This window comes from Trichoderma breve, chromosome 4 (genome assembly GCF_028502605.1).
Source record: "Trichoderma breve strain T069 chromosome 4, whole genome shotgun sequence".
Lineage (NCBI taxonomy): Eukaryota > Fungi > Ascomycota > Sordariomycetes > Hypocreales > Hypocreaceae > Trichoderma > Trichoderma breve.
The window spans coordinates 4,245,163-4,260,445 of record NC_079235.1 but is presented as its reverse complement, the minus strand read 5'-3'; the positions used below and the strand labels follow the sequence as shown (position 1 = coordinate 4,260,445).

Sequence of the window (15,283 nt, the reverse complement as noted above, 5' to 3'; positions counted from 1 at the left end):
AAGAAATCCCATTCCAATCATTCGCTTATTTCTGAGCCCAGCCGAGACGCTCGTTGCCGAGGTCAAAGACGACAAGGGCAGCCTTGAGGGCAACATCACCGAAGATGTTGATACCAATGTCAGAGCTGCTCTGGAGACCACCGAAGCAAGTGGAGCTGCCCTCCTCGATGGGGGTGAGGTTCAGCAGGTCGCCGGAGATGGTGATGGTCTGGCCACCAACACCGAAGGAGAAAGAGGGGAGGTCCTCGTCGCAGTCGAAGACAACACCCTCCTGGGAGTCGTCGTACTCAGCAGACTCAACATTGTTGTAGTAGGCGTCAACAATGTTGTCGGGGAGGAGGAGCAGGGTGGTGCCAGTGTCGGCAATACCGGTGATGGAGTTGCGGTTCAGCTTGGCACCGCCAACGGAGTAACCGGTGGCAGTGAAGCCCCAGTAACCCTCGCTGCCGTCAGCGGGAGTGTAGCCAATGGTGCCCTTGGCGAGAGAGGTGTCAATGAAGCCAAAGTTGTAGCTTCCGGTCTCCTGGTGCCTCAGATCGGCAGTGAAAAGGGGCTCAGCCAGGCTGCTGGCAGCGTTGGAGAACCAGGTCTTCTGGGGACGGGGCGAGACCTGGTTGCCAATGTCGAAGCCAAGACCGACGAGGCCGGAGATGACGGTGTCCTGGACGAACTGGGTGGAAACCTTGGTGGCAGACTCAACAGCCTGAGTCTTGACGCTGAAGCCGCCAATGGTGACAACGTCGGTGTAGACATCGCCGCTGGAGCTGCTCTTGTCACCGTACTCGATGGACCAGGTAGAGCCGGAGAGCTTCTTGGCAGTGGAAGACTTGGAGGGGCTGTAGGTAACGTGTCCGGAGGCGGAAGACTTGGGAGTCTCGGAGCTGAAGACCCACAGGTCGGAGGAACCGGTGTCAAAGTCCAGGGGGAGGACCTGAGCGGGAGTACCAATGGAGACGCTGGTGATGTACTCGTCATCGGCGCTGTCGCTGGGGTTGGTGTTGGCAGAGCCAGTCTGGCGCTTGGTGAGGGAGTGCTTGGCAGCCACGGCAGCGCGGAGGTTGTCGCTGATGGGAGCGCCGTACTTTCTCTTGGCCTTGAAGAGAGCGGTAGGACCGTGGGCAACGTAGTTCTTGTTGTAAGCGACCTCGATGGAAGCGGTCTTCTGTCCCTCAGTGGGGAGAGCCGCAGCCATGCCGCTAGCGGCGAGGAAGGAAACGAGGAAAGCACCGAAGGTCTGCATTTTGAAGGATGAAGAAGCTGACTAGACTGGTTGTCTTGAAGGCTGATGATACAAAAACTTCAACACCAGATCGAGGGAAGATGAACGACTTTATATCCATCCAGGCTCGTGTGCCAATCTACCTTTGAAGTCAAAGATATCGTAGTTGCTCAGCTCCACGGCCTTGTTGACGGCTTCAAGAGCATGGTTTAGGAAGGTCATTTTGCGCCATCATCCTGGGTATTCACACACTTGCTGGGGCTTGGTGATGGGGAGAGGAGTCAAGATGGTGGAATCGACATCCAGTATCCAGCTTTGATAGCTGATAGCTCGTAGTCACCAGGCTGTGAGCGAATCAAACTCTCACGTCCAGGGGTGGAGAAGGCGCCTAGTCGTTTAGCCCAGAGAGTGAAGCCGGCCGAGAGCGTATTGCCATTTCTGCCTTGCTTCAATGGAGACGCTGGAACCTTTGTCGATCACGTATCGTCCTTCATCCCAAGATAGAAGTCCAGAGTATTAGTTCATGGCCACAACTACTGGTTCGGGGACCGGCGCTCCAAGGCGGTCTCCAGACGGGGGATAGTACAGCTGGTGCTTTAACAATAGTCCTCGCCACCATAGGAACTCCGTCCAATCCGGGGTTATTGTCGCCTGTGCGGCTTTAACGATGGGGAGAAGGGGCCTTGAAACGAGGATTCCCCAATGCCGATCTCTATCAAGCAAGCGCCTTCCTGACACTCAAATCGCAGTCCGTGCTTCGTGACATGACTTGGGTCTCGTAGCGAAGCGGGCCGACGCGACTTCGGCGGAAATGCTGCGCCGCAGTCTTTGCTGCGATGAAGTTGATCCGGAGGCAGACGAAGAGGCTAGCCCAACTGCCCGAACGATGTTGCCATGATGTTCCACTGATTCCCACTGCTCAGTCCCCCATCAGTCACCCATCCAGCCGCAAACACACGCAGCAATTCTCATGGCACAGCTCACGTCAACATTGAGCCAAGCCAGCCAAGACGTGCCATGCCGTGCCTCGGATCTGACCCGTGGTCCGTACATACAAAACAAAGCAAGGCACTAGCGGAATCGGCCAGGGATCAACCGCCAAGAAACCCCATTAAGTTTAATCCCTTAGTTAATGTTAATCCGCGAACCCGTCAATCAGAGAGGGCCGGTGACCGGAAAATAGCAGCCCAATCTGCTGTAGGCTCCGATCCGGGGGGGTCGCTTGACCTGCCTCAGGGCCTTGGCTCTGGCACTACTGACCATGGGCATCGACTTGGCATCCGGCAGTCAGGGGTGGGAACTTGTGGCAGAATCGCCATCTGCAATCTCCTCCGGCCAGCCACTGCGCGCAGAAGTTCGTTACAGCCAGCTCAAGCCCAGAGCGGCATGTCCAAAGGGTTCCAAAAGGCCCAGCGGCGCCTTTTTGGAGCTGCCGGACAGGGGCCAGAATCCGCCCCAGGACTCGCCCAAGGCTCGCCGTTGGCTCTTGAACGCTCTGGGCCCTTGTCTGCGGCCGGGTATTCGGCATGGAGCTGACGGGGTCCTGGAATCTCGAGAGGGATCGCTGCTGGGCGTCACGGCCATGATTGGCTGTTGCATGGCGGCCTTGTGTCCAGCCGCTGCTGGCAGTCTTGTGTCTTGTGCCTGCACGAGTAATTACGCCCTCGGAGCAACGAGGCATGGCGGAACCGGCCGAAACTGGAGGCTGCCGTGTTACGGAAGTTGCACGAAGTGAGTTTTTGTCTTGTCGTGAATGTGACGCTGCAATACGAGAAGATGAGAGAGGTTTGTACCGCCCACGGCACGTGATGGCAGCGATAGGACTTGGTCCGAGAGTCTGGCGTCATTCTGTTTTGCATTGCTTCAATTCCTACCTGCCAATACAGCATTTTGCTTCTTTCTACGGAGTGCAGAGCACCAGACACACACTCATCACGGCTTCAATGGCTTCTGGAAGCCCCTGCCCAGGCGGAAAATATCTCCAGCTGCCCAGACCGTCCAAGCCGACAGCCGATCCCGTCACACGCATCGCCAAGAAAATGTGCCAAAATGCCGGCAGACAAGCAAAATGCTACTGGCAGGTCTTGGCCTACATGCTGTGCCTGTGTGTGTGTGTGTGAGTCCCTACGATACAGACAGCTTGGCAAGCTTAAACATCGAACCAAAACCCCATGCCGCCAATCTGCTTCAGTCCTGGCGTCGCTCTTTCGGGCCCTGACCCTGGTCCCTGTCCAGGCGACGCCACTCGGAGACCAAGACAGCTCTGGAAGGTGGCTCATGAGGCATCAACTACGCTCTCAGCTCACATTTCAACGTAGACAGAGACGATCATCCAAACGGTGCAGGTGGCAGCGTCAAAAGGCCCTGGGCTTCGGGCTGTTATCAACGTTCGTTTCATCGACGCCGGCCTCGAGAGCCAATAGACATCCTTACCGACCTCCCAAAACAGGAGGCAATTGACAAAGGCCCTTCTCTTGCGGCCGCTTGTCATTGTGTTTCCTTCAGCCTCTGCTGTTCGTCCTTCGTATCTCTTTCAGCCCCATCCCACCCTTCCCCCGCGAGACCCGAAAAAGGAACAAGGGGGGTGCTAGTCATTCCGACTTAGATCGCATGTGATAGACCTTATTTGAGACTGCCGCGCTTGTCACGGCCAATGATGCAATCGTCAACTATCATAGGCATCTGCTGGATGGAAGATGACCGAGCTGCTCGGTGGGACAAAGCGGAATTCCACCCGGCGTAATATCAGATCAAGACTTACCAGGCAATATGAAGCAACACATCCGGCTGACCTTTGGGCGTCACTCAGCATGAGAAGAGAAATACGAGTCGGCGATAAGAGCGTGAGCCCTCAATGCCATGGTGTGGTAGAGGATGAGAAATAAGGCTACATGAAGTGAGGCCACGGCTACTACATCACAATCAGGACACCCGAAAGCATCACCTGGTACTCCGTACATGTAAGCAGAGTTGCAACTTGCTACTGACAAAGCAACCTACTGCGAGGCTAGGTGAATCTTATCCTCTACGCAAAGGTACCCGAATTCATTCTACTTCAAGGCGTAGAACGCGCCTTTCGATCTCCGCGCTAAAGTAATCGGCGCCAAAGAGGAAAGCTTTGGTGCCAATCATGCCCAAGGAGAGCATGACGGCTCAATGTACGGATACGGAATGTCAAAATGTTTCAAGAATAAACAAGCCATGCGGTCAACTGGGGCATACCAAGTTACTAAGCTATTGTACCAACTCCGCGGACGTGCATCATGAGATTATTCTCATAGCAGTAACAAGCTGTCGTGTTCTAGATTGCAGGAATCGTTGCTCGCAATGTGAGCGTATCAAGATAATTCCTCTTCATCCTTGTGGAGCTACCTTGACAGTTCACCACTGGTTGATTGTGGAATCCACAAGATAACAAACACATTGACTCATCCGTAAGTCAAATAATATCATGATATAATATCGCGACAGCAAAGATACCCATATTACAAGAAAATTTTGCTTCAATTATAGGGTAGGTTGCATTGAGTGCTACGCAGCTACTGCAAAGCGCGTTGCGTTGCATTCTGAGATCCATTGCGGCCTTTGCCGTGCTTCCCGCTCCCAATTGATGGCTTGGCATGAAACAATGTCTAGTAGAGTGTCATTATGATGTGGTTTCTTAATAATGATAGCTTTTCCGAGCGCTCATTTACATGACGCCTCCTCTTGGTTACCATCCATTTTGCTATCCATTACATCATGTCAGGTTTTCTTTTACTGGACAAGCCAGGATGGTTGTTCATATTAGCCCAAACAGTCTCTTCTACAAGTGGTTATTCGCAGCTACGGCTCGGTCAACAGAACCGTTAGTCTCAAGACGTGAACTCTGCTGCTCTACCTCTGGCCCAATCTATTTCCGACATGGCCAATATTGCCAGCAGTACTCCGTACTCCGTACTATATTACCAAGAATATAGGCTATTTGATCCAGAGAGCTACTAAATAATCTGAAAAAGTCCTACTCCCCAGACACACTCTCCATTGTCACAGGTGACAGGGTACCGTACCACATCTCACATCACATCCGTCCCTCCAAGTCTTAGAGCTGCATATTTCGCCTTGCTCCAGAACCTGCAGACTACACACCCTCTTCTCGAGATTAGCTCGAAACCACTAGGTACATTCAGCAACAAACGTTCTTTCTCCAAAGAACTACCATTTTCGGAAACATCCTCTTCTTAGCTGCCGTTCTGGAAGCTTCTGTATTTTTTACCTGCATGGACACGAATGGTGAGAGAATCTGGTACCTAGGTAGGAGGCTCAGCTTGAATGACGACATTTGGGTGAGTGTTGTGGTGATTAGTTAATTTGGTCATAGTAACTGACAGCTTACAAAAGATCGGACAATGGTATGACAAAGTAATACTATTAATAGGTAAGGACAGGTCTGTACCATATGTTGATGGAGACTATATGTTCCCGTTCCCGTCTCCCCGAATGTATCAATCCCAGTCACGCCAACTGCTACTCGCAAATGGTGTATATATATGTCCACCAAATACACTGCGAACAAGCATGGTCAAATCTAAACGCTAAATGCCTTCACATAGCCGCTGATCCTTTCAAGATGTTGATCCTCCAAAGATGTTGATCCTCCAAAGATGTTGATCCTCCAAGATTGATCGTCCAAAGAGATTGATCTTGCAATCTCAATACATGCCTCTTAGTCATCCTCCAGCCCATATTCATTATCCATATCAGGATCATCCTCGTCATACCCTCCTTCATATTCACCACCCCCTCCAAATTCCTCGCCCTCGCCAAATTCTTCTGGCTCCTCGTAATCTTCCTCCTCTCCATGCTCCTGGACATCATCGCCGGCAACGCTCTCATCGGGTGCCTCACTGGCGTCGTCGTCGGCACCAAAGGTACTGCCAGCAATACTCGTTTTCCGGCTTGTTGCCGCAGATCCAAGTCCAGCATTGGGTATATCGAAAATGCTGCGGATGGCATCGTAGTTGATCCTCTTAGACCACGCTCGGTCTTTGGCCACGCCAATGGCGGCTTCGGCAGCGGAGCTGGCAGGGCTTGTTTGGCCCTCTCCCATCCTGGCACGCTTTCTCCTCTTGCGAGTCTGCTTGGGCCGCTCCGCCTCCATTTTTCGTCGAAACACCTTTTCTTGGTGCTTCCTGAGCCAATCTTTGTTTTGATTCACCCAGATAATCTCCTTTATCCGTGCCTCTTCCGGTGATAGTAGACAGTTGATGACCTCGGGGTCGTCGGCAAATTCATCTTCGGTGACATCGGCCGCCATGGACACCTCTTTTTGTGGTTGCTGTTGACGAGCCCAGAGCGAGTGAATTCGAGCTCGCTGTTCGGCATTAGAATATGCAAGGGCGTGTTCATAAGTAAGTGGATCGTTGAAAATCTCTTCAATGACTCCTTCAAGCTCCTGCTCATCCTGCTCCCATTCTTCGTTGATCGGAAGCTGAGGCTTGGCCTTTTTGCCTTTGCCCCGGCCACCAGATTCCTGGTCACCAACTTCTTCTTCTAATGCATCTCCGAATTCTTCGGCAAGATCCTCTAGGCCTTCGACTTCATCATCATTTTCATTCTTTGAAGGGTTCAGATTGATGTTGCCTTGAGGAATCTGCGAAGGTAAAGGAGGGATAATGAATCCATCGGCATCTCGGCGATAGTTGACTTCAGGTGCTTTAGATAGATCTGCCCCTCCTTCTATATGTCGCTTGTGTGGTGCATGTTCTGCATGTTCTGGTATGGGCTCTTCAGGATCTTCGCCGGTAATCCCGCGCTTGCGTTTTCGTGATTTTTCTTCCGCCTTCTTTCTATACTCATCCGATTTTCGATAGAATGAGGGCGGATCATGTGAACTCTCCAGGAAATCTTGTTTCAAAAAGTCTTCTACTGACATGCGACTTGATTCGGTGTTATTGAATTCTTGTAGTCGGTTCTGAATAGTGTGATTTGTGACCTTGACGATGTAGACGACTTCTCGAATCGTTCGTCGAAAGTTGTGCATTCGTGCCGCCATGAGCAGACAGGCGCCGCAAATGCCAGAGGGTCGACGGCCCATGACCATCCAATCCCTGCTCATTCGCTTGACCAGTCGAACTGCATCCTCGGCGACCTTGGCTGTGTCTTGGTGAAACTCCATCTTTGTGGCAAATCTCCAGATGAGATCTTCGGGGTATACCGGGATCAGTCCGTCAGTTCCAATCGGTACCACTTCGTTCAGCTTCTTAAAGATTCGTCCCAACTTGAATACGTTCAGCTGGACCAGATCGGCCAAATCGATGAGCATGACTTTGCAAGGCGGCTCGGCACGGCAAGCAGCATAAAGGCAAACAGCCGCAACGCTCGCCAGCGTTCGTCCCTGGATGAAGTTTGCGCTAGATGCAAGCTTGAAGACCTGCGTGCCTGCAGTAACAAGACTATCGCTGATGTTGAGCTGTTGGGCATAACCTTGCATAAGACCTCGCGCCTCCCGGATGCTCTTCTCTCTGTCTTCGCTGCCACCCACTCTCCTAAAAGCAGGTCCCATGCCTCGAACACCAGCCTGATCAGCACCGACAAAGGTTCCCTGCACCATGGCAGCACCGGACGACGTCTCGCCGAATTGCACCTCGGACACAATGTTGCTATCATCAGCGACACGACCGCAAGTCTGACAAGTTCCGTCGACGACGTTGGGCTTTGGACAGGCCTTGTTGGCGCACTGCTGATGGGCCGGGGTGACGACGCCTGGCCTCTGCGTTGACGAAAGACGTGCTGCTGCTTGGGCCGCATGACGGCGTTCTTCACGCTCGCGGAGGGCCCGGACGGGATTTGGTCTAGCAAAGCGAGGTTTTGAAGGGCCGCTGCCCAGGCCTGCTGGCCGTTTTGCAGGCGCTGGTGTGAGAAACGACATGGCGGCTACCACTATGCTGCTGATAGCCGTGTCTGAATATAAAGCAATGCGTCGATGAGGGTGATGGATGATGAGTCGCGATAAAAGTTGTAAGTGAGAAGTGAGAAGTGAGTATCGATAAACAAAAAAATTCCGGTCCACAACAGAAGTTGCTCTTTTTCCCTCCTCCGCGCAAATCGGTTCTCAAGGGGAACTGTCTATCCTCTGAGAAAGGGTTCTCGTCTGGTTTTCAAAGGTCATGAGCGCAAGCGATACAAAGCAAATCTGGGGCCCAAAAAAATGCTGCTTCGTGAATCCCGATGGTGATAAAAATCCGTCGTCGCGCTGTGGTGGGCAGAAGAAAATGAAGAGAAAAAAAAGTTGGGCGGGGCCCTCGCCCGAACTGATTATGGCGGGATTAGAGTGGCCGAGTGGGGAAGAGGCACGAAAAAATGTGCAGATTCGGTTTTGCCCAGCAGAGTTTCCAGTCACGGCAGTGGCCCTGGTTCGAGGCAGCCGTCGGTTCGAATCTCGACGCCTCAAAGTTTTTTTCGAGATGGCAAAAGGGCGTAAACAGCGTTATTGGAGATACGAGAGAGTATAAGATAACAGACTGCACAGTTTTTGTTGCGCAGAATCGCAGCCGCGAACTTGTTGCAGAGTCAAAGGCGAAATGCTCTCAGCCCAAGGCAAAACTTTGACTCTTTGCTCGCAAAGGTTTTGTCGGTCCGACCGCTTAATCATCGGCTGAATCTGCATATAATCTCGTCTCTTGCTATGACTCCCATCTCGCGCCCTCTGTCCCGCATGCGTCACTGAAACTATGGATTTTGCCGGGTTGGGCATCCTCTTCGCTGTGGCTGTGTAATGTACCTCGAATAAACAAGCAGAATATCCATTGTCGTAACTTTGGCAAAAAGAGGAAATTTCAAAGTAACGTCTGATTTGGAGGATTATGTTCTCCAAATGCTGTCCCGTACCCCGACATTCCCCGTCCAAACGTGATTCGTATACTCCATCTTCCCCCACCTTTGACATTTCCCCGATCGCTGAGCAACGAGGCCTGCCCCAGAAGCTAAAAACGATCTAAATGTTAAAGAGCAACGATGTAGAGTTGCGGAGTATTTGTCAAGAAAATAGCAGCATAGGTCGGTGAAATAGTACTTGGCATCTGGCCTGACCTTGTTAGTTACCCCGATTTAAAGACTGTGAGGGGCAGAAGATGTGAGGCATCTCCATCAGCTCGTGTTATAAAAGCTCACAAACCATCCGCTCCTAACCTCTCTAATTCAGCACACTAAATCCTCTGTAACTCCAGCTTGTTCATCATCGTATTCATATCATCAATTCATTTTGACAAATCATCACCATGGCTGACTCTACTTTTACCTTTTCTGCTCCAGCCAACACCGACGTCTGGAAGAAACCCCCTTCTCACGACGTCTTCACCGGTAACCTCTCCACCACATACTCATTTCACACCTATCAATAATACAAACAACTAACTCACCTCTCTACATCCAGCCCCCTACAAATCCCTCTCCAAAAACCCCTTCCCCCAATTCAAATCCGCCTCCATCACATTCACAGCAACCTACACCCACCAATTCGACCAAGCCGGCATCCTCCTCATCTTCACAAAGCCCTCCCTCCCCCGCAAGTGGATCAAGGCCGGCGTCGAGCACTTCAACGGCCAGCCTCGCCTCTCCACCGTCTGCTGCGATAACTGGGCCGACTGGAGCGTCGCCGACGCCGCTTCCGCCGAGGAGATCCAGGCCGGGCGCAAGGCCGTCACCATCTTGGTCGAGAGGCTGGACGCCCATGACGGTTCGTGCTTGTGGGTGTATCGCGTCGATGGCGAGGAAAAGGTCCCGATGAGGGAGATTAACTGGCCGTATGGGGATAATGGTGGGCAGGGATGGGAGCTTGAGATTGGTGCTCTGATTGCGAGACCGGCTAAGGATACGACGGATGGCTTGGAGGCCAAGTTTCAGGATTTCCAAGTCAAGTGGGATTCTGCATAGATTGTATTGTTAGTCGTCTACATGTAGCAATATTATACACACTGAGCGTGAATTTACGACTTCTCAAATCAGAAACATGACATTCACGTTGGCAAGGAACAAAGCATGTGAGGTGCGAAATTGTCTCATTAACCTCGACCCTGACGCGGAACTCATGTCAGGGAGGACCGCTAGCGACCCTGTAGAATATTTTCTCTTTTTTTTTTTTGGCCTGCGTTGCGCCCCCAGGGCTGTGCAGTGTTTCTCATGTCTTCGTTAAAAAGGGAAAAAAGAAGAAAGAAAGAGCAAAAGCCAGAGGCACGCTCTGAATGTCCAATCTTGTCCGAGATGTTAACAATACTCGATCCGTAAGCAAATGCCTTGTCCAGATAATTGAAGTCTTCCCATTTTATCCATTTCGTGAATTGTATCCAAAGCCCAAAAAGAAACCCGTAATGCCGAAGCAAACCAAGCAAAATCCCGTTCTGAAAAAGCCTCCCGGGGCTGTCATTTTCCCCCATCTTTTCTCATGGTGCTGTAAGATTTTATCAAAATCCCAAAACTTGGCAAGAAAAACACCAAGGACGCGATCTAGCGCCGTAGAATGAAAGCAGAGTGGAGTTCCGAGACTTGGAATAAAGCCAAGATATGTATGTGCAAAACACACTCAATGCAAGCAGTCCGTACAAAAAAAGATTGCGGCCCGTAGATGAAGCAATGATAAGACTCCCGTAAATTTGCACTCATCAGAACATCAGACAACCAAAAAGCGGTAACAGAAAAGGAAAGCAATGAAAAAGCAACGCAACCAAATGCTTGCTCCAGCTTATATCGATCCGATTTACCATTTTGAGTTTTTTTTTTATGTTTTTTGTTTTTTTATCCTTCGCTTTCCAACGGCTGTCGTTGTACTCAGCCCGTGCCGAAAAGCTAAAGTTGTTCTTTGATCTGCCCATTTATACAGTCTTGGGCGAACGGTTATTAGTGACGTCTATGACATCGTCCAAGTGGTTGCACATGGCAACGAACAAGTCGAAGAACAGCTTGCTGCCGCCGGCCTCCATCTCAGCTTGCATGGTGCCGCTGCGCTTGAACGTCTTGCGGCAGCGGATGATCAGAGCAAGGTAGTGAGCACGGAGGCGACTGTCCGAATCGGGCGTGTTGGCATAAGCGTACTGGGCAGACCGCAGGATGGTGCCGACATCGATGCCGGCATGCAGCCCTTGCTTGCGCAGAGCCAGACGCTTCAGCTCCTCGAGGCCGTACCTGTCGGCGGCACAGTAGATGACTGTGTCACGCAGGATCTCGGCCCCCACGCTGGAGAGATAGACGGCGGCATCGGAGCCCGTGCCGTTGTCAGGGGTTGGTGGTGGCTTTTGAGGAGTCCTCATGCGGTCCTCGAGCTCCCAGGAGTTACGGTGCCTGTTGTGAACCAGGCGCGGATAGTAGTCTCCCTTGTAGAGATACTCGAGCACTGCCGAAAAGATCTCGGGCTCCTCGTCGGGAAGGGAGATTCTCTTGTTCATGGCATCAGACGAGTCCTTGCTACAGGCCGCCTCGAAAAAGGGCGACTGGCTGAGGACATCCTCGTGTGCCGCAAACAGACGTCCCTCGCGACCAATGGTAAGTGTGACAATCGGCGAGGGCGTGATGTTGATGGGTTGAGCTGGTGCCGCTTCGTGCTCTATGATAGAGCTCTGCAGCTTAGACACCTTTGCTTTGACATGCTCCTTGGCGGAGCTTGGCTTCTTTAGTCTTTGAGCCTTGTCCACCCGGTTCTGGTTCTGGTGTTGGTCCTGAGACCGGAATGCACGCTTGAACATTTTGGCGGGTATATATTTGACCTGACTAAAGAAAGAGGTGTCTTTGTGGGAGATGTGTTGGCTGTGCATAAGATATGACGCTCTGACTCTCACAGTCTGCAGAAGACTAGCATATAGATTGACTTAAGAGAGCGACGAATAAAGGAATGAGCGGAAGGATTGGGAAAGCGAGATGTTGTGAATGATGAATGAATGAATGAATGAATGACGCACAAAAAAGGAAAACGATTGTCGGGGTCCGGGCGCGACAAGACCACCTTCTTATAATCAAGAAGATGACCCTTTCGCGAGAGTATTTGCGACCCTATCTGGCTTGCGTGTGGGGGAGGAGAAGAAGCAGAAGACAGAAGAGGCAGAATGGGCACGGATCCACTATTTGTACCTCTGATGGCCGCCGACAGGTACCGATTGACCGTGAATCTCGCAGCCGGAATTGCTGTCTCAGCCACGGCGGCAGCCAGCGTCAGAACAGGTACCAAGTACTTGGGCCGCCGAGGGAAAGCTACCGCCGCGCGGGTTGCCGACACCTGGGCTGGGGCGTGTGTTGTACTGTGGCCATGCAGGTCGACATCATCCAATTGGTAGTGGCAGGGCTGGGCAGATGACTGGACAGACGGGATGGTCGAGTGTACTGTATCGCCCCTCACCGGCTGAATATTCGTACGAGTATAGTGCAGCAGAAGGGGAGAGATAAGTGCAGTGCTGCTCGCCACCAATCGGGGACCCGGAGCAGCTGAATAACACGGCGAGCCAAATCAGTGGGCAACAAGTGTCGTGAAAAAGAGCACGCCCGACCTGACCACCGAATCAGGAAATGCCTCTCCCTCTCTATCTCTTCACTCCCTGCGTATGTACCTACCTAGAAGACAAGGCATCATCTACAGTACAATGTTGAGATTGAACAGGCCACATTACATGACACCAGGGAACTCGGTGATTTGTTGCTCCGAGTCACTCTTCTTCCTCTTTCTCTTTACTTATTGTTATCGGCGCACATTGTTCCCTACGACCTCGTCCTCACAAAAAGGGAGTCATCCACTAACAAGAACAGACGCTCTCTTCACAGAACCTAATTATAGCAAAATAGCAACTCGCTCTCCCATCGAAGCGACCCACACTTCCTACAGCAGCCATCAGGTTGTTTACATTCTTCCGTAGTATAGTGGTCAGTATGCAAGCTTGTCACGCTTGAGACCCGGGTTCAATTCCCGGCGGGAGAGAAGAAACCGCCAGCTTCGAAATCTTTTTTTGCCTGTTTCTCTTTACTTTTTTCTCATCAAAGCGTCCAAAATATCCTTCCAGTCCCCTTTCCCTCCCATCATTTTTGCAAGCATCACTTCCCCTCCTTGATTTGGAAATGGCACGCGCTTCATTGGGCGGAATCTTGCTGGTACCTCTACCACGTGGTCCCGCCAAACCCCTCTTCCAAACCCGTAGAGACAAAGTACCTGTGACGTGTTCCATGGAGGGGTTTGGCGGCCTCGAACTTCCAAGCTCTCATCGCCTCACCCTCACCCTCACCCTGAATATTCAGCCCATAGCAACGTTTCGTCCCCTGCGATCCAAACGCCAGCTGCCACGCATCCACCCATCTTGACGTGACCAAACAGATGACCAGGCGCAATGGGCGTGTCGACGTGTACGAGTACCGCCCATCTGCACCGCCTGTTTCAAAACTCCCATCTCCTACTCCTATGTATGGGGGAACCCATGCAAGCAATGCATCATGTCAGCAGTAGAAGGTTGTGGATTGGTTCTAGTCAGGAACGCAAGCACTTCTAAAATTGGTTCTAGGTTAAAGAGAATACTCTAGAGCTGCTCTCCCCACACTGACAGCTCATCAATGAGGCTTTTTCATAGGGCGAAACCACTGCCGCCGACCATCGGTCAGGACCCTTAATGCGTCACACTACCTCGAGATGCCTCCGATTCCTCTAGATTCAAAGAGTCACCATCATTACCCCTCCTTTTGGTACAGCAATCATCATTACCCCTCCATCGACTCTCGCATCTAGGCCCCGAGACCTTCTTGAATGATGACGTGGGGTCGAACCAGCGACTCTCGGATGCCAACGAAGCCCTGCATGAAGATGTACACTGTGACCATTGTCAGTCGTCTCAACACAAGGACGGCAGATATAGGGCCTTACTAATTGGAGCCAGAAGGACGAAGCCGATAGCGTATGCCGTCACCGCTTCTTGGGAGCCGGCCTCTGCTGGATCAAGCCAGAAAAAGGGGTATATGCCAGTGGCGGCGTGCCCAATGTAGGCCCAGCCAAGGTAGAGGCCGGCAAAGACCATGAGGGCGAAGAGGTAGGCACTGATTGTCTAGCGGCACGTCAGTTTGGCATTTGGCAGCAGTGACTCGTATTGCCCAACTCACCGAGGGGCGTCTGATGCTGTTGAGGAAGAGTATCTCAAACACCATGATGATTGACGTGATCCCGAACAGGTTGACAATGGCAAAGGCCTTGAGCCACCCTTCGCCAAAAATATCGCTGACTGGAAAGTCATGTTAGCAGAGTCTTCTACCAAAGCCATGAGAAGATATCCCTACATGGTGTGTTGGGTGCTGCTGCTAGAAAGCCATTGCCGTCACCACCACCATTATCATCATCCCCAGTGCCGCCGTCATCGTTGTTCTCCAAGTCGTACGGTCGCGTAATGAACCAGTAAATTACCGTGTTCATGAACGAAAAGACGACAGTAGTAATGTAAAACAGAGTAAAGTAAAACTGCTGGCGCAGGCTAGCCAGGTTTCTGGGCAGAGACATGAGGTTCACAACCCATGATTCAATGCCTCCATCGATTTCCTCAGGATCTGGATAGTACAAGTGGGTGAAAGTCCACGACTGCAATCACAAACACACGTTAGACATTTGTGACAACTCGACGAGGTTGTGCATTTGACCTACAAACGTGATTATGAAGTATAAGAGAACCATGGCGCCGCTGATGATGGCAAAGTCGAAGAAGAGGCGAGCATTTGTTTCACCTGGGGCGGCGTCTGTAGTCTCGTAGTTCAAAACCAAGATGGAGGCGGCGATGAGATATGCGAGAATGAGGCCGCGGAAGAAGACGAGCACGTTTTGCGGTATGAAGCACCACGGGGAATGGCTGGCGCGGAGGAAAACAGGCTGTTTACGGTTACTCTTTAGTAGGGAACCAACACTGCACGGATGCTGCACTGTAGAAACAAACAGCATGTACTCACATGGTCCTGTAGAAGAGCTCGGCCAGCTGAGAGCTCGTTGCTACCAACGAGTAGAGGCGTCGAGTCCATTGTTTTTGCTGAAATAGTATAACTACCAAAGTGGAAGACTTGTGTAACACAGTACCACCGTAATGA

The 15,283-nt window shown here is 51.6% G+C and overlaps 6 protein-coding genes across 6 annotated transcripts; 2 read left to right on the top strand and 4 right to left on the bottom strand.

The window, feature by feature from the left end:
• Positions 1-25: 25 nt before the first annotated feature.
• On the bottom strand, positions 26-1,240 carry T069G_07565 (eukaryotic aspartyl protease domain-containing protein; the record flags this gene model as incomplete). The annotated part of the gene is made up of 1 exon (XM_056174775.1): positions 26-1,240. One exon carries the CDS (start codon positions 1,238-1,240, stop codon positions 26-28), a length of 1,215 nt encoding a protein of 404 aa, XP_056028354.1.
• Positions 1,241-2,480: 1,240 nt separating this feature from the next.
• T069G_07564 (uncharacterized protein) lies at positions 2,481-2,954 on the top strand (the record flags this gene model as incomplete). The annotated part of the gene is made up of 1 exon (XM_056174774.1): positions 2,481-2,954. One exon carries the CDS (start codon positions 2,481-2,483, stop codon positions 2,952-2,954), a length of 474 nt encoding a protein of 157 aa, XP_056028353.1.
• A 2,970-nt stretch (positions 2,955-5,924) lies between these two features.
• T069G_07563 (transcription factor TFIIB repeat domain-containing protein) lies at positions 5,925-8,129 on the bottom strand (the record flags this gene model as incomplete). Its single annotated transcript, XM_056174773.1, has 1 exon — positions 5,925-8,129. One exon carries the CDS (start codon positions 8,127-8,129, stop codon positions 5,925-5,927), a length of 2,205 nt encoding a protein of 734 aa, XP_056028352.1.
• A 1,348-nt stretch (positions 8,130-9,477) lies between these two features.
• T069G_07562 (uncharacterized protein) lies at positions 9,478-10,132 on the top strand (the record flags this gene model as incomplete). Its single annotated transcript, XM_056174772.1, has 2 exons — positions 9,478-9,559; positions 9,633-10,132. The coding sequence occupies 2 exons, from the start codon at positions 9,478-9,480 to the stop codon at positions 10,130-10,132; spliced, it is 582 nt and encodes a 193-aa protein (XP_056028351.1).
• Positions 10,133-11,067: 935 nt separating this feature from the next.
• T069G_07561 (BTB/POZ domain-containing protein) lies at positions 11,068-11,934 on the bottom strand (the record flags this gene model as incomplete). Its single annotated transcript, XM_056174771.1, has 1 exon — positions 11,068-11,934. One exon carries the CDS (start codon positions 11,932-11,934, stop codon positions 11,068-11,070), a length of 867 nt encoding a protein of 288 aa, XP_056028350.1.
• A 2,011-nt stretch (positions 11,935-13,945) lies between these two features.
• Positions 13,946-15,217, bottom strand: T069G_07560 (uncharacterized protein; the record flags this gene model as incomplete). Its single annotated transcript, XM_056174770.1, has 6 exons — positions 13,946-14,031; positions 14,085-14,262; positions 14,318-14,436; positions 14,492-14,786; positions 14,850-15,071; positions 15,149-15,217. 6 exons carry the CDS (start codon positions 15,215-15,217, stop codon positions 13,946-13,948), a joined length of 969 nt encoding a protein of 322 aa, XP_056028349.1.
• Between the last annotated feature and the right edge of the window lie 66 nt (positions 15,218-15,283).